The sequence below is a fragment of the Indicator indicator genome, chromosome 4 (genome assembly GCF_027791375.1).
Source record: "Indicator indicator isolate 239-I01 chromosome 4, UM_Iind_1.1, whole genome shotgun sequence".
Lineage (NCBI taxonomy): Eukaryota > Metazoa > Chordata > Aves > Piciformes > Indicatoridae > Indicator > Indicator indicator.
Window position 1 is genome coordinate 47,936,252 of NC_072013.1, and position 15,149 is coordinate 47,951,400.

The 15,149-nt window shown below is 45.0% G+C and overlaps 1 protein-coding gene across 1 annotated transcript; it reads right to left on the reverse strand.

The window, feature by feature from the left end:
* Window positions 1–155: 155 nt before the first annotated feature.
* VTI1B (vesicle transport through interaction with t-SNAREs 1B) lies at window positions 156–14,728 on the reverse strand. The gene is made up of 6 exons (XM_054400185.1): window positions 14,614–14,728; window positions 6,394–6,452; window positions 4,778–4,969; window positions 3,370–3,543; window positions 1,504–1,565; window positions 156–458 (listed from the first exon to the last, which is right to left on the reverse strand). The coding sequence occupies exons 1-6, from the start codon at window positions 14,726–14,728 to the stop codon at window positions 362–364; spliced, it is 699 nt and encodes a 232-aa protein (XP_054256160.1). The 3' UTR covers window positions 156–361.
* Window positions 14,729–15,149: the final 421 nt, after the last annotated feature.

A 15,149-nucleotide genomic window follows, 5' to 3' on the forward strand; every position in this document is an offset into this window, starting at 1 on the left:
CAAAGTGTTGGGTACATTGGACATTACAGAGCTCTGTTGAGGCACTTGAGTGGCTATGTCAACACTTGACAAATACTGTTAACTTCTCCATTTTTAAATAAATTAGATTTTCCACTGATCGGTGGCTACTTTATTACCAAGATTTATTCATGTAGTTAAGTATATACAAATTACCTTCTTATTAATCTTACCAGTAGTTCAAGTCTCTCTGCATTTTCCTTTTACTCCCATTCTGTCTTTCTAGTGTCAGTACACTTTCAGTTTAAGATGCTGTCTCATGAGACAGTTCAATCCTCAGCCAGTCAGAGTCAGCCCAGTCTGGTTCCTCAGCATCAGAAAAGTTCATCTCTGTCACAAAGATTCATTTGCTGCGAAAGAATTTGTAGTAGACCACACCTCCTAGGATGGCTAGTTCCAGGATGATGATGATTGACAGCAACAACTTATTCGTGGTAATCCTAGAGTTAAAAAAATAAAAGAAATCCAAAATAGCTTTTTTTTAAATTAATTCAGATTCTAGATAGTTTGATCACTGTCTGTCCTTCAATAAATATAGTCCCTGTTTCAGCTAGACCACAAAATGTTATTTGAATAACTCGTAACAAGCAGGAAGGGACAAGATCAGTAGTTTCCTGCCCATGTTTGTTTTTTTTTTTTAATTCTGCTTAAATCTTCTGCTTCAACAGTAGCAGTTGTGTTCCTCTTCCCTCACCCTGCTTAAGGCAGATCATTCTGCTCTGTACATGCCCACTCATCCAAGTAACCAAAGAAGAAAAGATTAGTTGAACTCCTGTACTAAAACCTGGACTGTGCTTGCTTTTACTTGAACAATGCAGTTGAGGTGAAACTGCAAAATTTCAAAACAATGATGTACTTCTACTATTGGAAAATTACATAGCTGTCATAACTTGCTTTAGCAATATGGGCATAAAGGAAAGGTGGATAGACCAGAAGTACCTACAAGCACTATACTGCATGAACTGGTTTATAAGGATTATAATTAAAAAACTAAACATAGTTAGGCAGACAAGACTTTAGTAATCAAATAGCACACAGTCAGGCTCTGAGTTTCTGATATGATATTCCAGCTACTCTAGGGCATTACTATGGGCTAAACCAATTTGTCTGCATCACCAGACATCTAACACTGCTGCAGCGATTTATGGCACAGCTTTTTCCAGGCAACACAAGGAGTTTCATCTCAAGTTACCATTAGTAATTCACTGTAACTTGCTTATGTCCTCACCACCATTTATCATGGGGGCTGGTTAAAGACCCCATGTTACCCAAAAGGAGCAGCACAAATTCTATAACGTTCAACTACCTGTATTCTATTAGAGAGTTAAAAACACAAATTAGCATCTGTACATGTGCAATACCTGTACACCACCTCTAAAGCCTCCCTGCAGTCCCAGCTAACACTGTGTTCTTATTTTTTGCCTGAAACTGGCAGGCAGCAATGCCACCTGCCGAGTGCTGCTCCAGGTCAGTCATGCTACTCACCTCCTGGACATAGAACGTAGGATCTTGCGACTCTTGCTCAAGTTCTCACTTGTGTTCACCAACTAAGAAGAAACAAAAGTTATCCCTCAGTTGAACAAGCACACAGCAGCTCTGATAAGATGCACCTGGAAGTAGCTGCTGTTGAAATACAGGTAGGAATAGGACCAAGGCTAACCACATCTTAAAATTCAGATGGCAATGGTTGGTGCAAGCTATAAGCACTGTCTCCTTTGTATGGAGGAAATGAGACTTTCATGTGTATTTTCTCATAGGTACATACATAGATACACAGTTTAGGATCACTTTCTGCCCCTTTAGTTCATCTACAAATATCAGAAAATTGGTATTAGCTCCTCTCATCAAATTTAACTTCATTATTCCAATTGCTGACATCAGAAGAAAATTATACTGACCTGTTTTCCCCCCTGCCTATCTGGAAACTTTTCAAATGCTGTGCAATTTCTAGCAAAGAAGAACCATGTTGCACTGACAGTTCTCAGTGAGCCAGGAGGTACAAGCTCTTGAGCTGTTAATAGATATTCCATTTCAGCTTTGTAATGCTCAGAAATGAACTGTCAACTTTCTTTGTCTGCTACTAAGCAGCATGTAATTAAGTCAGGTTACAGACAACTGAAAAAGCTGTTGTCTCACAGAGTCAAGATTCATGATGTATGGCCACTGGAGGTCTCAAGGTAAGTTTCTGCTATTTCATTTCCAGACCTTCAAGGACAGTGAAAGGTAAGCCAAGTCAGTAACCATCACAAACACCTAACTGCACAATTCCCCTGTAGTTTTAAGTAATTGCCCCAATTACAAAACTGGCCCTGTAGGTACCTTTGCACTGAGATGAACTACCAAGTCCATTCAAAGCATACTAGACCAATCTTTGCTATGAAAAACCAAGCAAGAACAAAGTCTGTTTCTAGCTGCAATGTGTGGTTAATAACATTTAGCAATACAGTGCTTAAAAGGCATGTGCCAGCTTCATGAGCATGCTGCCTGTGAATGGACTGACATGTTTGAAGGACTATTTTTATTAAAAAAAAAGAACAGATGAAAACTATACCTACACATCTTGAAAAACATTTATTTTCCTGCTCCTCAATCCATATCCAGGAGCATGGCAAATAAAATTCTGACTGAAATTGAAAAACTATTTAAATGAAAAACATACAATCAGTAGGGACAACTCCCAAGAAAAGGGGTACCCTTTTTGTTTTGGCTGAGCGTGCTTACTTGCCAAACTCAGCATCCCCCTGCAAATGACTCACCTATACACTTGGGATCCCTTGTACACACAGAAAACCCCATCAGTTTGTTACTCCAAAAATCAAGTTCTCATTTTGCATGTGTGTAAACAAAACAAATTATTTTTAAAAGCTTCAACAGCAGGTGTAGAGCTTCTTAACCCAAGGATAAAGAATGGGCATCCTTAAATAACCTATAAATACTGGGAGCTCAATTACTTAATTGAGGTTCTATTAAATTTCATGTCATTGGAAGGTTTTGCTCACTGCCTCCCAAATCTAAACTTTTACTAGGAATCTAGTAGTGGGCAGCTCCTTGGCATTTTTTTGAATCTGTCATCTCCCTAATGCTAGTTTTTCTCAAAGCAGGTTTCTAGGTCTAATGTTCTATCTTGCACAGACACAGCATCACACACTTGACCACGGTGTTCTGGGCCCTTCTGCAGTAATTAATTCACCTTTTACGAGCACAGCATAGGAATGCGGCAGCTGAGATTTGGTCTATAGAAACATCAGTTGGACCATCAGTCTAGGGAGGTCTCTGAGAGCAGTGACTGGCACACAGTTCTCACTAAAGTAACAGGCTTGCTTCAATACAATGTCCAGTTTCCCTGCTTACCCTGCCCCTGGTGCGTTCCAGTTGCTCCCGCTGCTCCCCAAGCTCTTCAATGATATCGGTGCCAATCTGATCTGTTTCTGCAGCAATTCGGTGGGAGCGTTCAATGCTCTGACTGGCTCGGTTCAGGCTGTTTGTTCCCTGGAGAAGCAGCACCCTCTGAGACTGTAGATTAGTCTGAAAAATAACACATGCTTATGTATTAGAGGTATTAAGCTTTTGACATATTAACAGTTAGGATGTGACCTCACAGGCCATCCATTTGTTTCTTAGGTTAATCGATGTGGCCCAGTTCATTTTGAAAGAGTTTTTGTCCCCATTGTAAGATTGTGGCCAAATCTGGTTAAACCTTGAAAAAGGACACATTACTAAAGAGTCAAAACAGTTACAAAAAACCGTCTTTGTAACACTTTACTTTTCCATCAAAGAACATCTACACAAAATTCCTTCAAGATGCCGATTCCTTCTTCCATTTGTATCTAAATTGAGTCTTATTTGTGACTTCACCGTTGGTTGCCAGGAAGATCATTAAGAGTTTACAGTCCAAAGGATTAGGAACAAACTGCACTAACAGATGGGCTGCTAAGTAACAGAGATCCTCTTTTCATGCCAGTAGCCTTGACTAGAGGATAGAAGATGTTTGCTGACCTTGGGGTCAAAAGGTACCTCAAAATAAAGCACTGTCTTAAGCTTTGGAAAGTCTAATCTACCATCCTGCTTTGGGGTTTTAGAGGAACCAATCAGGAGGAATCAAATGCAAAGGTTTACCAGATACTAAACAAAGAGCCTCCTTCAAAACTTCCTTATCTAAAGCAGACAAGCAAAAAGCCCATGCCCACAATCTTTTTGTCCCATACATTGAAGATAATAAGCAGACCCAGTCTCACTAGCACAGAAATCTAAGCACACCTGGCAAACAAAGAAATTGGTGCATTTCTCACACTGTAGCAGCACATCCATAGTGAACTTGTATTTTTTTGAGATTATTTATACTAAGATTGCTTAGAAGAGACTTCCATCAAAAAAACCTATACACTGCATGCTTCCCACACTTTTGGAGCCTGAAACTGGATCAGTTAAGCTTTCTTCTTAGCCCGTAGCATCACTTTTGTGTTTTCACTGCTGTGGGGAATGATTAAAGCATTTTAGTACAGAATGTTACGAACTACCTAGCATCCAAGGAGTTGCATTTTGATTACACTCCTATCATTGTTCTGGAACAGAAAAGCTCTCCTTTGATTCCCAAGTGTCCTGTGTCCTTTCTCCTCTCTGAGATACCCACGTTACATGCAGAGATACAGGGAGATATACAAACATGGAAGCTGAGTTGATGAAAGTAGAAACACTGTAAATGATACATCTGGAATATTAATCAGAGCAATGTCAAATAAAATGTCAATCTAATTCTCACACTCTGTTCGTTTTCTGTGGAGAAAATTCCATATTTTATATCACTTTGACTTCCAGGCCCCAATCCCAAATCCGTACTCCGCATCTCTCTCTGGAACATGGAGAGGTCTCTTCTGTATGCCCGGATTTTGCTCATCATTTGGTTGCGGAAAGGCAGAGGAGCATACTTCAGTTCTTCCTCCATTTCCTGCAGCTTTAATGAAAGAAAAGGTGTTATTTTTTAAAACACCAAATCTATTCTTACAGCAGCTATGCTCAAAACTCAGCACCTGATGAAGGGATTCACATGGTTTTATATGTGTGAGGGAGATTAACCCCAAACCCTTACCGAGTACACCACTCCACCTAATGCTGTTCAGCCCACCCGGATTTTCAGATATACAATGTCTCAAGAATAAATGAAAACCCAACACAAATTGCCAAGCTTAAATGCTTGATTTTTTTCTGAAACATCCCTCTAAAACTTCAACATCTGAAATCCTCACTTTCATATAGTTTAAGCATTTATAAGCTGGGTATCAGTTTCTCATCACATCTATGCAGCAGGGATCGACTGCGCATTGAGTAGGCATGGCACTAAATTCACACTCCCAACAGCCACTCTGGCAACTGCAGGTAGGGTTTGTAAACCTCAAGATTCTGGATGTGTGAATTTTCACATCAGCTTTTAGTAACAGTTATGAGTTCACAATGATTAAAGCTGTCTGCCAATACAAGCTCTCTCACAATATGACCTCTACATCTCATGCATCACCTACACAGACACATGTCAATAAAACTCAGTAAGTTAGAGGAATAATGCGCTGCACTCAGCTCTGACTCAAAAACATCCTAAGAGCACATTAATATGAAATGAAAGCTTAATCCACAATGTCTTTCTTAAAAAGACAAATCACAGGTGGGTTGGTTTTTTTTTTTTTTGGTGTGTTGTTCCACATCACCTGCTGTCCAGGAAGCCTATACAAAAAAGGTCTCCGTTATTCATGGTCCCTGATATTTAACCATGAGACTATTATAGAAAAATCAGATGGGTTAACATGTACCAGGGGAAGTTTAGGCTGGATGTTAGGAAGAAATTCTTCACAGAAAGAGTGATTGGCCAGTGGAATGGGCTGCCCAGGGAGGTGATGGGGTCACCATCCCTGGAAGCATTTAAAAAAAAGACTGGATGTGGTGCTTCATGCCATGGCTTAGTTGAGTAGATGGTGTTAGGTACCAGGTTGGACTTGATGATCTCAAAGGTCTTTTCCAACCTAGTTAATTCTGTGATTCTGTGAAAAAGACAGTAAAGAAAAATAAATAAAATATCAGATTTTTACATGCCTGCCCTAAAATTTTAATTACACCTCTATCACTCTTTGTGAGGGGAAAGTGATATCCAAAGGGAAGATGATATCCAAACCAAACACATGTAAGAATATTTGTCTGTATATGCATATAGATACACCCAACAAACACACACACCTATCAGATCAGTTATACCAAACATTCCAAAACATACCACACCTGCCTGCCAGAACTGGATCTGTAATCACAGTAAGATTTTCAAGTACTGTTCTTCTAAAGGCATCAATGTTTTGATTAGTCAGAAAGGGCAGGAGCCTAGGTTATCTTTACCGTTTCATTTGCTTCCCGTTGCTTCTCATCAAATTCTCGAACTAATTTTTTCTTCTCCTCTGTGAAGGAAAAAGCAGCGTGTCAGACAAACTACAGAGACATGACAGCAGAGCTCCAACTCCATCCATTACAAAGGAAGCTGCCACAGATGGCTGATTACACAGATGCCAGGCCAAAATTTACCTCAAACAGGCACAGCCTGGTCTTAAGACACCTTTTGAAAAGGGAAGTGGTGGGAGAGTAGAAACCACCCTTCCAAATGGTGGCCACCACTCCTGGTAGACAAAAGAAGTTATTTTTTGAAACCTGAAATATTTTTTCTGACCTATTATAGTCCAAATCTTGACAGACGCACCCACGGAATCGTGTGTTGAAAAACTGCATGCAGTTCTGACCCTGCAGGATTGCATGTGCATTTAACATGACAGGATAACAAAGAGGTAAACTGCTTGCAAGTCTTTCTTTTTTCTGCCTACATTTGGCAAGATTACTGAAAGCTGGAACCATAATTTGGATTTCAACAGAACATCAAGTCAATCCGTATTTCTAAGTGAGCCCTGAAGACCCTGGCAAATAAGGCACTCTCCATTCTCACAATCACAAAGTAACCAGGGAAAAGGGAAAAGCTTTCTGGAGTGGTCAGAGATTAAATATGCCATCAAGAGATCACCTCAGGTTCATGAATTAATACCCAAATGCTTCCCTGTTCTAGAATGACACCAGATGTTTGAATCAGCCAACAAAACTACACATTTTAGTTCCTTGAAACTAATTTGCTTAGATCTTTGTAACTCAGGTGCCAAAGAATGGGTTTCTCTGCTGCTGTTTTGTTTTTAAACAAAAGCTTTAAAACATATACTTTGCATGTCTTAAAAAACTGTCATCCCTTTCTAATACCCATGATAAATGGAAGTGTCAATTCTGACACTCCCCTTGCCTCAACAGGGCAAAAATGTGTTTTATAAGCTTCTGTAAAAGCACTGAAGACAACCACCAGAGAACTCTTGAAGAGTACTGCAAATGAAACCAAATCCTGTCAGACATCTGATAAATACACACTACCCCAATTCACCTCTCTTAGGAGAGAATAATTCAGCCTTAAGTAAAATTCTAGGTAGCAAAAAAATTGAGACAATCATCTTTGTAAAAATTCTCTAATTTGGTTAAATTTACAGATAAAATTAAAGCCAACATTATGAAAACATTTTTGCAGTAAAAATATCTAGTTGGAGAGCTGTATCTAGCGGAGTCCCTCAGGGGTCAGTACTGGAACCGGTACTATTCAATATATTCATCAACGACCTGGATGAGGGCACAGAGTGCACTGTCAGCACGTTTGCTGAGGACACAGAACTGGGCAGAGTGGCTGACACACCAAAGGGTTGTGCTGCCATTCAGTGAGACCTATACAGGCTGGAGAGCTGGGCAGGGAGAAATTGAATGAAATTCAACATGGGTAAGCGTAGAGTCTTGCACCTGGGAAAGAACAACCCCATGTATCTGTATAGGTTGGGGGCTGACCTGTTGGAAAGCAGTGAAGGGGAAAAGGACCTGGGGGGTCCTGGTGGACAGAAGGAAGACCATGAGCCAGCAATGTGCTCTTGTGGCAAGAAGGCCAACACCATTCTGAGGTGTATTAGAAGGGGTGTGATTAGTAGGTCGAGGGAGGTTCTCCTCCCCCTCTACTCAGTCATGGTGAGGCTGCATTTGACTATTTACTCCAGTTCTGGGCCCCTCAGTTCAAGAAGGACAGAGAACTGCCTGTGAGAGTCCAGCACAGAGCCACGGAAATGAACAAGGGAGTGGAACATATTTGAGGGAGCTGGGGCTCTTTGGCTTGGAGGAGACTGAGGGGTGACCTCATTAACGTTTATAAATACATAAAAGGTGAGTGCCAAGAAGATGGAGCCAGGCTGCTCTTGGTGATGCCTAATGACAAGACAAGGAGCAAAGGGTGGAAGTTGAGGCATAGGAAATTCCATGGAAACAGGAGGAAAAATCTTTTCCCTATGAAGGTGACAGAACACTGGAACTGCCCAGGGGGGTGTGGAGTCTCCCTCTCTGGAAATACTCAAAAAATGCCTGGATGTGTTCCTGTGCGATCTGGTATAGGTGATCCTGCTCCAGCAGCGAAGTTGGACTAGATGACCTTTCGAAGTGAAAGTGAAGAATCTTTTCCTTACGTTTACGTGGAATCTCCTGTGTTTCAGTTTGTGTCCACTGCTCCTTGTCCTGTCACTAGGGGCACCACTGACCAGAGGCTGGCTCCATCCTCCTGACACTCATGCTTTAGATTTATAAGCATTAATGAGATGCCCCCTCAGTCTCCTCTTCTCCAGGCTAAACAGACCCAGCTCTCTCAGCCTTTCCTTCTAAGGCAGATGTTCCTGTCCCCTTATCATCTTGGTGGCTCTCTGCTGGACTCCTGCTAGTAGTTCCCTGTCCTTCTTGAACTGGGAAGCCCAGAACCAGACACAGTACTCCAGATATGCCCTCACCAGGGATGAGTAGAGGGGAAGAACCTCCCTCAACCTGCTGGCCACGCTTCTTAATGTATCCCAGGATGCCACTGACCTTCTTGGCCACAGGGGCACATTGTTGGCTCATGGTCAGCCTGTTGTGCCCCAAGACTGCTAGGTCCTTTTCCCCAGAGCTGCACTACAGCAGGTCAGTCACCAACCTGTAGTGATACATGGGGTTGTTCTTCCTCAGGTGCTGTACTCTACATTTGCCCTTCTTGAATTTCATCAGGTTTCTCCTTGCCCAACTCTCCAGCCTGTCCAGGTCTCACTGAGGCAGCACAGCACCAGTGCTGACCCCCAGGAAACATCAATAGCCACATGCACCCCACTAGATTCTGTCCCACTGACCACAACCCTCTGAGCTCTGTCCTTCAGTCAGTTCTCAATGCATCTCACTATCCAGTCAGCCAATCCACACTTCTTAGGCTTGGCTCTGAGGATGTGTGGGGATAGTGTCAAAATCCTTGCTGAAGTCAAGGTAGGCCGTATCCACTGCCCTCCCGTCTATCCATCCAGTTATGCCATGCTATCAGACTGGTCACTGTGCCTTCCCCTCCTGAATCCATACTGACTGCTCCTGATAACCCACTCTTCCTCAATTTGCTTTGAGACAGTACCAAGAACAAACTGCTCCATCATCTTTACAGGGATGGAGGAGAGGCTGACCAGCCTCTTTCTTGCCCTTTTTGAAGACTGAAGTGACATTGGCTTTCCTCTAGCCCTCAGACACCTCTCTTGTTTTCCAGGACTCTTCAATGATGTTGGAGAGTGACCTTGCAATGACTTCTTCCAGCTCCCTCAGCATCCCTGGATACATGCCACTGGGGTCCATGGATTTGTGGATGTCCAGTTTACTTAACTGATTTCTAACCCAACTCACTTCAACTGAACCAAAGTCTTCCTTTCTCCTAACTTTCTCTGTAGTCTCCAAGTTCTGAGACTCCTGAGGGCCAGCCTTAGCAGTAAAGAATGAGGCAGAAAATGCATTCAGTAACTCTGCCTTCTTTGTATTCCCTATCACCAGGGCACTCACTTGATTCAGCAACAGACCCACATTTCCTGTAGTCTTCTTTTTGCCTCCACAATACTTAAACAAGCTTTTCGTGTGGTCCTTACCTCCCTTGCCAGGTTTAATTCTAAGGAAACCTTGACCTTCCTTGTTGCTTTTCTACACACTCAGACAACATTCTTGTATTCCTCCCTAGTGGCAGCTCCTTCTTCCACATTCTATAAATTTCCTTATTCAGCTTGAGTTTGTCCAGTAGCTCCCTATCAACCATGCAGGTCTCCTGCCTCCCTTACTGGATTTCTTAATCTTTGGGATGCTGCATTCTTGAGCTTGAGGGAAAGGGTGCTGAGTACTAACCAACTCTCCAGGGTTTCCCTACCTTCTAGTGCCCTATCTCATTGATTTCTCCAAGTGGTTCCTTGAAGAGGCCAAAATTATGCCTTCTAAATTCCAGGATTGTGATCCTGCTTATTGCTCCGGGACTACTGCATGTGCTCCTGAACTCCACCATCTCATGATCACTACAGCCAAGGCTGCCCCTAACCTTCATGTCCTCAACTAGTCCCTCCTTGTTTGTCAGTACAAAGTCCAGCTGTGCTCCTCTCCTTGTTGGCTCCTCCAACATACGTATCAAGAAGCTAGTGTCATTGCACTGCAGGAACCTCCTGGAGTGTGCCTGGCTGTGTACCTTTTCCAGCAAATAGCAGGGTAATTGAAGCCCCCCATGAGAACCAGGGCCTGCATTCAGCTGTCACCATGCAGATTTGTGTAACTGGGTGGCAAGTGAAATCATAAGCATGAACTGCAGGACTGCTCAGTATTCAAGGACCACTTCTTCTGTGTCCAGGAGCAATGTATACCAACAAAGAGAAAAGCAGGGAAGAATGCTAGGAGGCCTGCCTGGATGAGCAAGGAGCTGCTGGACACACTATCACTTAAAAGGAAGCTCTACAAGGTGTGGAGGAAAGGACAGCTGGAATGGGGGTATATAAGGAAGCTGCCCGAGCAGCAAGAGACCTGCTTAGGAAAGCCAAAGCACAGTTTGAATTGAACCTAGCCAGGGAGGTCAAAGGGAACACTAAGAATTTCTACAGGTATATTAATGGTAAAAAGAAGCCTAGGGAAGGTGTGGGCCCCCTCAGAAAGGAAACAGGTGAAATGGTCACAAGTGACCTGGAAAAGGCTGAGGTTCTCAACGACTTCTTTACCTCAGTCTTTACTGCAAGGGCCTCCAGCCACACTCCTGGAATAGTCATGGAAGCTAATGGCAAGAACCAGAAGGAAGAACTGCTCATCATAAGTGAAGATCAGGTTCGTGATCACCTGAAAGTGTTCAAGTCCATGGGACCTGATGGGTTACACCCATGGGTACTGAGAGAACTGGCAGATGAGGTTGCTAAACCCCTCTCTATTATATTCCAAAAGTCCTGGCAGTCTGGGGAAGTCCCCAGTGACTGGAAAAGGGGAAACATTACTCCCATTTTCAAAAAGGGGAAGAAGGAAGAACCAGGGAACTACAGGCCAGGCAGTCTCACCTCTGTGCCTGGTAAGATCATGGAGCAGATTCTCCTGGAGGCACTACTGAGACAGAAGAATAGTGAAGAGGTGATTGGGTACAGTCAGCATGGGTTTACCAAGGGCAAATCCTGCCTGACAAACCTGGTGGCCTTCTATGACAAGGTCACAACATTAATAGATGAGGGGAGAGCAACTGATGTCATTTACCTGGACCTGAGCAAAGCCTTCGACACTGTCCCACACCACATCCTGGTCTCCAAACTGGTGACACATGGGTTTGATGGGTGGACCACGAGGAGATGGATAAAGAACTGGCTTGATGGCCACACCCAAAGAGTGGCTGTCAATGGCTCCATGTCCCAGGGGAGGCCAGTGACAAGCAGAGTCCCTCAAGGATCATCACTGGGACCAGTCTTGTTCAACATCTTTGTTGGTGCCATGGACAGAGGCATTGAGTGCACCCTCAGCGAGTTTGCTGATGACACCAAGCTGTGTGGTGCAGCAGACACGCTGGAGGGAAGGGATCCATCCAGAGGGACCTGGACAGGCTGGAGAGGTGGACACAAGCCAACCTCATGAGGTTCAACAAGACCAAGTGCAAGGTCCTGCATCTGGGTGGAGGCAATCCCAAGCATAAATCCAGGCTGGGCAGGGACTGGCTGGAAAGCAGCCCTGAGGAGAGGGACTTGGGGGTGCTGGTGGATGAGAAGCTCAACAGGAGCTGTCAGTGTGCACTTGCAGCCCAGAAAGCCAACCAGAGCCTGGGCTGCATCAGGAGAAGTGTGGCCAGCAGGGCAAGGGAGGTGATTCTGCCCCTCTACTCAGCTCTGGTGAGACCCCACCTGGAGTACTGTGTCCAGTTCTGGAGCCCCTATTACAAGAGGGATGTGGACATGCTGGAAGGTGTCCAGAGAAGGGCCACCAGGATGATCAGAGGGCTGAAGCACCTCTCCTATGAGGACAGACTGAGAGAGTTAGGGCTGTTCAGTCTGGAGAAGAGAAGGCTCCGAGGTGACCTTATTGCGGTCTTTCAATATCTGAAGGGGGCTACAAGAAAGCTGGGGAGGGACTTTTTAGGATCTCAGGTAGTGACAGGACTAGGGGGAATGGAATAAAGCTGGAAGTGGGGAGATTCAGGCTGGATATGAGGAAGAAGTTCTTCCCCATGAGAGTGGTGAGAGCCTGGAATGGGTTGTCTCCAGGCCCCATCCCTGGAGGTGTTGAAGGCCAGGCTGGATGAGGCTCTGGCCAGCCTGATGTAGTGTGAGGTGTCCCTGCCCATGGCAGGAGGGTTGGAACTAGATGATCCTTGTGGTCCCTTACAACCCTGACTGATTCTATGATTCTATGAAAATAGCCTTCAGAAGTCAGTATTTTGCTTCATTTCACTAATCTGATTTAAGCAGTGCCCTTTAAAAACAACTGGTGTCTGAAACTGACTGAAACCTGGTGCAGCATTTCACTTTCTTTCGGTCCCTGAAGTGGGCTAAGAAGACACTGCACTTACAAATGACCAGCCAAAGAAATACTACTTTCCAAAGGTCAAGCAGCAATGGCTTGAAACTTTTTAGTCTATATGCCAACAACAATTCAGGCAATGTGGCTTGAAAACATCATACTGGATCTGGCCTAACAGAAATGCCAGAACATGAGCAGTGTAATTTATATCACTGTGGGTTAAACTGTGACTCAAAGTACACAGAAAGAATTTATTTAATGCAATAAAAAGTATCTAAGCCACAGTAACATTACCCACATGCTCATCAACATTCAACTGATGTATCTCCAATTGGTTAGAAATAGATCCAATTGAAAAGTACACCTAACTGAATTAATTTAGAGGAAAGCATCTACAGCTGAAACTGAACCCAGCTGCTTAGGATGCCTTCTTACAAATTTGGAAGGAAAATTTTTCTTTCTAGAGCTACGAATTTGTTATTTATATAGAGCAAAACAGCATTTCCAAGCTGCTGTGCGTCAAAGATGTCTCAAGGACTACATATTGTCTCTCCTCAGCCTTGGAAGCATGCCTATCATCTGATAACAGTATGCAAGGTATCTTGTATCACCTCTTGAAGTTTTTAGGACCAGATAACTTGAAAAATAAAGATACTCCCCTCTCCCCATAAGTACAAGAAGCAAACAAAGCATTTTTAGGAGACTGGAACACTTCCACTTAGAGAGATAAATTCCTGACTTATTTTAAACTCTCTTAGAAATACCTTCCAAAAATATTACTGGGATTTTTGCAGTTACAAATTTAAAGAATATTAAAATTCCATAGCATGTCTGAAAAAACAGTTTGTAATTATTTGTAATTTGTTGAAAGGGAAAAAAAATTATCTATAACCACTGCAAAAATTGCTGCCTGTACACTTAAGCCCAATTAGAACTCATTGCTCAAGGCCTCACAAGTTCCAAGGAAACCTGACAAAGCTTTATTTCACGGAGAAACCAACCCAACAAAACAAAAAACACACACAAAAAAAAAAAAGGCAAAACCCACTCCAAACCTCTGCCGTTTAGGCATTTAACCTAGAAACAGCATGAAATAATATCCACCTAACAACTCCTCAGAGACGAGACTGAAGGTGGAAGCCCAGCACAGCAGCGCTTGCCAGACAAGAAGAGCTGCTCCAGAGGAGTAAAGCGACACTGCGACACACCTGCCTCGCTGCTTGCCTGTGTGCTGCTTCGCATGACCATGCCTCACACACAAGAATAAAGCTACCACAATACGGCAGCAACTGAAAAATGACACAGGGTGAAGCCAGCCCCTACAATGCCAACCCTCCCCACCCCCAAGGAAGCGCCTACCGAAAGTGAAGAGCTAGATTCCTGCAATCGCCTCGGCAAACTCCTTCCTCACACACAGCCTTTCTGACAGGGCCTTTGCCCTCCCGGCTTAAAAAAAACAGGTTTATCTGTGAAGAAACACCCAGAACACCCCCGCAACGGTCCTACCCGCGCCTGCTACCCAGGGGGCCGCCGCGGAGAAGCCCACACCGGAAGGCCGGCTGCCCTCAGGCAAGGCGGAGGGAAAGTGCCACCAACCCCGCCGCGGCCGGTTCCCACAGTCAGTGAGACAGACGGCTGCGGCCCCCTGGTAAAGCCCAGCCCGCCGCCCTTCCCTAAGCAACCAGGTACGGCGTCCGCCCGCCCCCGCCCTACCGGCCGCGCTGCCTCGCAATCGCTCGGGGACGCCCCGCAGGTCTCCGTGCAACCCCCGGAAGATCTCGTGCAGCCGCTCCAGGTGCTCCGAGGACGCGGAGCCACGACCCGCCATGACAGACAGCCACCTCCCACAACGCTCGGCTGCCGCCTCCCGCTGCCCTTTAGCCTGCCTGGCGAGGCACTTCCGCAATCTGCGGCGGCGTGGGCCTTCCCCCGCGCAGCCAGGCGCCCGCAGCGCCGCCCAACCTCAAAACCGGCCCCAGACGCCGGCAGCGCGGCCATCCCGCCGCCGCCGCCTGCTCACTGGGGGACCAGGCCCCCATACGCCTTGCGACGTGGACGGCCGTTTGCGCCGAGATGCATCAGGCGGTGTCCCGGACTGCCGCAAAGAGGGGACGGTGGCCCCGAGCGCGCAGTGCCTGCCGGGAGGGGTAGTCTTCCCGGGGTCAGGCGACAGCGCCGTCGCGCCGGCACCGCGCGGGACGCTCGGCAGCCGCCATCGGGGTCAGTGCACGGCTCCGAGGAGGTGGGGA